The following is an 8,312-nucleotide window of genomic DNA, read 5'->3' on the forward strand; positions in this document are numbered from 1 at the left end:
TCTTCTATAGTAATTTTATATATAAGCACCATTGCAATTTGTACTTTTCTAAGATCCACCCATATATTGTTGAATGCATTATAGACAAATGTACTCTTTTTTTTTTATTCTTATAAGGTATCCCTTTTATATGTATGTTTTCTCCAAAAATACTCGAAATTTTCTGATTCATAGCAATCCTAGTAGTAGAAACTGAAAGGGATCTTGGCAAACCAAAAGCCCTTATTTTGTTGCATCTAAGAATTTGGAACCATAATCTAGAACGAGGTTGGTAACCTTTGTGACTAATACCGATAGTGTCACAAGGCTCTACTATTTCATCTAGTTTCACAATGGTCCTTAAGTCTCTTACCAACTCTTTGAGAGTAAGATCTCTCAAATTTGTATTCTTTGGAGATTGAAGAATTCTGACCAGGTTTGCCTTGTTCATGGTTTCAATGAGAAGCTTAATTCTCTCCTCATTTCGACGGATATTAATACCTGAAATGTGAGAGACACATTTCTTTGTAAGGTTGAGTCTCCTCTTTTTAGCCCCTTTACTTTTAGATAACTCACTTATATTCTTTAAAGTTCTCTTCCTCTCTCTGAATCCTCCTGGGGTTTCTTTCAACTTTACTAGTTTCTCGTTCAAGGAGTGGTTTACAACTTCTAGCTCTGTAATCTTATCATAAAGCTCTGAAAAAGTTTTGTGAGATATTAATAAAGTTGCTTTCAGTTGATGCATTTGGACTGAGCACACAGATGATGTTGACTGTTAGCCTATAGGTTTTCTTCAGGATGAGTTTAATGTGTCCCCGATTGACCTCAGGGGAGAGATCCTTCCTTCGGTATGCTTCATTAATCATAGCACATAAGTCAGTCTTAATAAGCTACCAGAAGTACCAATAGATTCTATGGGTAGTCCATCTGGACCCAGAGTCTTTTCGTTGCCCATTTTACTAGCAGCATACATTAACTCATCCTCTGTGAACAACATATTCGACACTATTGGAGATGATCAATCAATTGAGGTAGATATTCTTGACATGAAATTATCCAACAGGTGTGTAGTACTACATAGGGAGGCTATCTCTTTCTCATCTTCAGTGAGGGATCCTTCTAGCTTCTTTAGTCTGCTTATTCCTTCCTATTGGTGTCTCTCTCTAACTATTCGGAAGAAAAAACTGGTTAGAGCATCATCCTTAGCCAGCCATCGTGTGCGGAAGTGGATTTTGATTGCTTCATCTCTATTTTAAAGATTGCACATCACTGTAGTAAAGATCTCATCTAGACCCTCCTATTGCATTGCTTGAATAAGATTTCCTCTCAGTCTTCCAACCAAGGAGAGTCTGGCTCTTCCTACCCGGGCCTGAGTTTTGATATGCTTTTTATTGAATTTTTTTGTATATTAGATGCATTTGTGCCATCTGTCTTGTGGGGACCCACCTTGGGCTCTTATAGCCTCTTAAACTTTAACTACTCCCACCTCAAACTCAAGTTTCCCCAGGTGAGAGATATTTAGTTTGAAGGAAGAGGGAGAAGTCCTATACAGGGAAAAGAGGTAGGCATATCAAAGGAGACCATTATGGGCGAATGGTCCGAGCATCCTTTGTCATGGAGGGTGCGCAGGTCCCATGTCGGCACTACCCACAACCCTCCATTAGAGGCATAGCACCTATCGAGATGGGCAACACTCTAGTCATGCCCAGTTGCTTGTTGGTCCACATGTATCGTCCTGCATCTATAGTTTTGCATATGGTCTTGGCATCCACTCAATTGCATTTAGGATTGCATATTCTCCACCTGTCTCTTTCTGCCAAGCATGTGTCATTCCTTGGATGAGACTGATCTTCCGCGGTCTCAGCCATGTTTGAATCTCCTATCATGATGGTGTCCTCTCCTTCCAGTACTGTGCCCAATATTTCCCATAGAGTTGCCCTCTCTGCAGAATCATTGGAGCGTAAACATTACATAAAGTGAACTGAGCAGAAGCAATTTTTACCTTTAAAACTTGAGCATATCCATTTTCTTCTTTAAACTCCTCTGTGCAAGACCATACCGCTCTAAGGAGTATCACTGTACCACCCGGCTGGGATGCACGAAGTGTTAGTGTGGAAAGAAGTTCCACCCCTCTCGAGATTGAGGGGGTGGTCGCCGCCAGTTTTCAATTTTTGTAGAAATAAGATGTTAGCATGCCATGCATCAAACATGTCTAAGACCTCTCGTCTCTTCCGGCTAGAGCAGCACATCCCCCGTATGTTCCACGAGAATTTTTATTTGTGTGTGTAGAGTCATATTATTTATCTTGAGACATGTCTAGCTCAATGGGCTCAAGGGATACCAAAGCGTCATACTTATTACCCATAATGAGGCTTTGTCCTTTGGCCTGAGCTTCTTTCTTGAGTGAGCCCTTACTTGGCCGCTTTGGGGGGACGTTAGGATTTCTAGGTTGCAGAGGGGGACAGGTTGATGTGTTCTTACTTGCCACGCTAGAACTTTGGTATTGAGGCATTTCTCAATCTCTCTTCCTCGATGACTCTGCCTTACCACTGGGATTGGGGCCGCATGCGTAGGGGTTGCATCAGAGGGGATTGGAGACATGTCGTCGCTCTTCTTAGATTCATCACTAGCATTGGAGATAGTGCCACAGCGGGGTTGCATACAGTCTTTGGCAAACTGGCTAGCTTGTTTACACTTGAAAGAATCTCGGAAGGTTTAGAATTGTACAGGGATGTTAAACTTGATGCCTTTCGGAGTCCTAAGAGCCAGGAAATCCGGGATGTTGTTTTGTCTGTCGTCCTAGAGAATGCAGCACTGCCTTGGGCCCCTCGGCCTTCATTATGTTCCATTGGGGGGGTATAGAACACTTTGCCCAGAACACCCACCACTGTGGGGACCTCTGTCCCCATAGGTACTATGGGAGGTTATGAAGCTAATCCAAACTGAGCATTCATTCTATAGAACATGCTCTCAGGCTTGAAGACACGGTACCGGCAAATGATGTGTACCAGGCTACCATTGTAGCAAGGGACCACCACGCAGATACTGTCTCTCTGTGCCCCTCATTCCACCAAGACCTGAAAGAATCCTTTACCAACAAAGTGAAAGCGGGCCAATGTAGCTTTACCTTGGAAGACTATGTGGTGAATCACCGTTGGAAATCCTCCTCTGATGGGATACGCCCTATGAAATAAAGGTAAGCCCTACACTCCATGGCTTGTTTGAACTCAAGGCGAATACGGTCCATGGGGAGAGAGACACGTGCGGTGAAGACCTTCTTTGGGGTAGAGGGAGGGAGGTCGTCAGCAAGATTAGCCTTTGTGGTGCGGAGGTCAACTGCAACAGCATTCTGAAGGCTCTGCATGATGGTGGTGGCCACTTCTTCTTCAAAGGATAATGTGTCAGCATAAGAACGAGAGCGGGCTGTAAGGTCCTGCGTGCTTGGGTTAAAGAAGGATGGCATCGGTACAAGTGTTGTAGAAAGATCCGACAAAATCAAATCTACTACATACTAACCAGCCATGTGTCCATTTGCTTGTGCCAGTGCTAGTCCCGAGGAGGCAACGTGGGTGTGCTTGCCATAAGGGGAATATTGGATCCTCTCTACCGGCATGCACCAACACTTTGTGCTACTTAGACTTCTGGGTGGGGCGGGCAGTGTGATGGTCGAAGCCTACGACCAGTAGCCCTAGGATTAGCAGCATTTGTCGTACAATTTTTGCAGGTTTTTTTACTCAAAGTACCTAAAACTTGTAGAGTTGCTTGCTGATGGGTGGATAGCTAACGTCGGAGGGTGGTAGCGATCCTACCTCTAAAAAGAAAGATATTCCTTTGGTAGGTCGTGATAGTCACTTTACTAGTGGACAAGATTTTTTAGCAAACCGGTTTCTTTAAGGGTTACTATCAGGAATGCTCTTTAAAAAACATGTATGCCATTTCATACATCCTTGATCATGAATCAACCACTATTTCAACAATCTCCTAGTGACATTCTTGAAATAAGACATGGCACGTGTGAAATTGAAGTTTCTTTTTTCATTTCTTTTTTGGACTCCCAATATTGTAGTAGTTGGTTGTTGGATACTTCTTATTTTCCTATATCATGATGCTTCGCCTATATATGCAGCTCAATGATGACATCTTTGCCTATGTATAAATTTTAACTATGTACTAGCTGATATATTTTACAATAACGTTCGATAGAAAGTGTTATACTTTGTCTAGGTTGGACATTCACCATTCACACTCATTTATAGATCAAAAAACTAATGGTGATTATCTTTATAAAAAAAAGAATATAGCAAAAGTTCCTTGTTCTTATACTCTAGACCTATGTGTCTCTCTCTGTACACACCCACAAGCAACTATTTTGTAGCTAGTATTGGAAGTTGAATTGCAAAAGCAATCCCATAGTGCATTAATATCCAGCTCAAGATTCCATATTTCTCAAACTTTTGTTTTGAATCATTTGAAACCAGCTTTTTTTTTCGTGTCTGATCACTTTCCATGATTCAATGGGTAACAAGAGCCTTTTATGCACCAGTTGGCTAATGATGTTTGTCATGCTCAAACACATTATTTCAATTGCAACTTACACTAATCCATGCAAACTTGACTTGAAACTTGCACCTAAGTTCAACATACTTTTTTTTGTATGGAAGCAAACACTGTGCTATGTAAAGCATACAAACAATGAGATAAATTAATGCCTTTTACACGTTTTCATTTCTTGAGGGATAGGGATGACCTTTTCAAAAGGGGTTAAAAGGGTGGACAATCATAAGGTCCTTTGAACAATTCATAGGTGGAGAGATTAGCATATGTAATAAGAGTACAATATGCAAGATTTTTGTTTGAGAAGCATTTAATGGACATCCCCTACTTTTAAGTAGGGAGAAGATACACATGTATAACGCTATCACTTATGGGAAGAGGACAATAGGATGAAGAGTAGAAATGATAGTAATGGTGACAAGAGATTGATACTAGTGCTAAACAAAGTACTTTTAATCAGCAATTACCTTAAGATCCTCACCTCCTTGGATGACAGTGTACATAAATAAGAGTGAGTGTATCAAAAAGCATACACACTTTATGCATTACAGTTATTAGACATACACTGAGTGTATGTATCTTCAGAAGAAGTGTTATTTTGTCGTGGAGGCTACAGGCTAGTTGGCTACCACTAAGAGAATAATGCAACATTGAAGATTACCACTAAAACGACAAAGGCAGCAAGAGAAAGAATTATTTTAAGTAAATGATTCTGAAATATCGTCCTTGAACGTGGACCCTCTGAGAGATCAGTTAACACCTTCTTCAAGTTAGGCTCGAGTGCATGAGTGTTATTTGATGATGGCTTTTCAACTTGGGAGGTATTGGAGATGTAATCAGTTAGGGCCTGAAGTTGTTGGTCTTGATCTTTTGAAGTGGGTGATGGAATGACATTGGTGTATAGTTTGTCAATGAGACGGGTCATGTCGGAAGAAGTGGTGGTGGGAGGACTTTGAAGTCGACGGAGTAGGCACAATATAAGTGCATGAGAATCATCTTCCAATACAAAGTGTTGGCCAGCTATGGACAAGAGTTTGATGCGTTGGATGAGGATGTCCACCAATTCAACACATGTCACCAATTCAAGAGGATCATTGTTGTATGAGGATTCTAGGAGAACCTTGAAAGCATAGGCCGCAGCAGATCCAGCCGAGCCATAGTTGCTAGCGACAAGCTTTGCCAACTTGGACAATAGCCCTCTTTGGCAGCACAATGGTGGCCTCTTGTCGTTGATATGATCCTACAATGTTAATTGTTGTTTTAGAAAACATGCATTATTGTTTTTCTAGATCTACTAAAAGTTTTCTAGATTGATATGTGGCAAAGTCATGTTGTGGTCCAGCCGAGTTAAAAGACAACTTCTAGTCAACATAAACTGACAACGATTACCAAATATTGTAATCAAACGGACCATTACCGCTATTTGTTTATTACCAAATATTATAATGAAACGGAGCCCTATGATCAATAATTAGTTTAATCAGTGCACAAAACTCTACCCTAGATTATCAAGAAATTGCCGAATTGACATTGTATTTTAAAAATCCCCTAAATATTGACATTTGGGGTAGACAATTCGTTGAGTAGATTGGGAGTAAAGCTCATTAGGCAGTCTACAGTGGTGTAGTAGTTTGAAGCTTGCCTTTTTCTTCATTCCTCTTCTTTGCACGCAAGCACTCTTTCACCCTATGACGAACATGGACATTCTTCTTCTCTACCGTGAACATGGGCATTCTCGATTTACTTTGGGAACTTTAGGGCCAAGATTGTAACTGCACTAAGCAATCTATCATTAGTGAAATCTATCGAGAATGCAAATAGTGGAACTACGAGGGTTAATAGGTAGATTAAAGTCATCTTAGCTAAGGTCGAAATGGGAATTTAGAAAGTACTAAGATATTTCATAATGGTAATTTTCCCTTTTTTTATTTTACTTCTAGGTTAAAGCTGACCTTTAATACTTCCCGAGACTCGGAGATCAAATCTTCCAGCACGGACCAGAACCACACTACATTGGCGGCGGCCTCCCGCACGTACACATCCTCTGCCTCCAGGGCCACTTCGGACCAAACAACACGGTGCCTTTTAAAAGCGGGAGACATGGGATCCATTTGAGACAAGTTGGTGCATCTAAGAAGTGGGAGACTTGAGGCAAGTTGGAGCTTGGCAACGCAGAACTAGTCCCATCAAAAGGCCGGTTCAATAGAAATGTTCAGTAGCTTCACGTTCACTCTTCACGACGCAAGTCATCATCTTTGATCGACGGGCATGCACCGCAATGACCGTATGTATGATGTAGAAAAAATTACATTGACTTATAAAGGCTAATCTGCAGGGCAAGTTGAGACAGCGCTAACTTCTAAGGTAAAAATTAACAATTCGCAAGTCAAGTCAAGGTACAGCAAATACGTTGACTTAATCCAAGGCTGCAGGCAGGTTGAGATAGCGCTAAGGTGCAAATAATAGAATATGCAATAGGCACAGCATTGGAATCACGGAAACCTTTACATATCCCTACAGCTTTGCCTACATATATTCATCGATTCGGTACACCATCAAGTGCAACAAATTAGAATCATGGATACTCTCGTCAACTGCGTCGGTCACATGAGCTCTCTCTCTCTATATGTATATCATACACACACAATAGTTACAAGTCTTAGAAGCCAGGATTTCTTCGGTTTTTTTACCTATCTTTAGAAGGACCTTGGCGTTTGGTTTGGTGGGGTAGGGGATATTTGGCTTCCTCACAAATTTTTTTTAAAATATCGCTTAAAAGTTCTTATTTTTCCAAATTCTTAGATGCAAGAAAATAAGGGCTTTTGGTTTGCCACGATCCCTTTCAGTTTCTACTACTAAGATTGCTATGAATCAGAAAATTTCGAGTATTTTTGGAGAAAACATACATATTAAAGGGATAATACCTTATAAGAATCAGAAAAAAAGAGTACATTTGTCTATAATGCATTCAACAATATATGGGTGGATCTTAGAAAAGTACAAATTGCAATGGTGCATATGTATAAAATTACTATAGAAGAATGTGGTGGTGCGCTAAAGTTCGTGTTGAAGCTAGATTGTTGAAGCTAGATGAGGCACAGATCCAAAAAGACAAAAGATGGAAAGAGTGAGCATATCTATGATCAACAGGGCAATTGAGTACAACAACGGTAGAGGAGAGGAACCAGAACATAAAATCCAGTCAGAGATGGAGCTTTGGAGGGTTGGTGCAGCTGAGATACCAACTGAAAATCATCAAACCCTCAAATGGTTGTTCTCCCACACAGGTATCCCTAATATCATTCAATCCCAAAGTACTGGAGATATGTTCATAGTTGATGGAGTTGGTAATTTCAAAGTGGAATGGAATTTGGGTGCTGACTTAAAGACTATCAAATATATGCTTGGAATATGCAATGGGGATAATGCTAAGTATCCTTGCATTTATTGTATGGAAGGTATGGGATCAAAAGAGTGGAGCAGTTTGCAACCAGCAAGGAGAGTCCCAACACTGAGAGACTCTATAGATCTACCGAAGTTCAAGAATAAATAAGACATTTGGGATCCCATTCTTCCTATCTCTCTTAAGAATGTTGACCACATGCATTTTTTATGCAGAGATAAGAATAATTGAAAAGCTTCTGAGATTGCATCTTGATTGTGCATATTCTATTAAACCAACATTGTTGGCAGATCAATGTATTGATAAATGTGAAGCATTGTTATCAAAAATGGGCTTTCATGTGGATCAGGTTCATTTAAGGAAAGATCCAATAGTT

General features: G+C 40.5%; 1 protein-coding gene across 1 annotated transcript; it reads right to left on the bottom strand.

The window, feature by feature from the left end:
• Positions 1 to 4,996: 4,996 nt before the first annotated feature.
• Positions 4,997 to 6,635, bottom strand: LOC147624979 (uncharacterized). The gene is made up of 2 exons (XM_086817924.1): positions 6,486 to 6,635; positions 4,997 to 5,773 (listed from the first exon to the last, which is right to left on the bottom strand). Exons 1-2 carry the CDS (start codon positions 6,633 to 6,635, stop codon positions 5,165 to 5,167), a joined length of 759 nt encoding a protein of 252 aa, XP_086674050.1. The 3' UTR covers positions 4,997 to 5,164.
• Between the last annotated feature and the right edge of the window lie 1,677 nt (positions 6,636 to 8,312).

The sequence above is a fragment of the Cibotium barometz genome, chromosome 24 (assembly GCF_041138505.1).
Source record: "Cibotium barometz isolate CiBa-2024 chromosome 24, ASM4113850v1, whole genome shotgun sequence".
Classification (NCBI taxonomy): Eukaryota; Viridiplantae; Streptophyta; class Polypodiopsida; order Cyatheales; family Cibotiaceae; genus Cibotium; species Cibotium barometz.

Coding starts and splice junctions, on each gene's coding strand:
- LOC147624979 (XM_086817924.1), bottom strand. CDS start 6,635: ATGTCTCCCGCTTTTAAAAGGCACCGTGTTGTTTGGTCCGAAGTGGCC. Junction 5,774..6,485: donor AGTCTCGGGAAGTATTAAAG/GTCAGCTTTAAC, acceptor TTAACATTGTAG/GATCATATCAACGACAAGAG.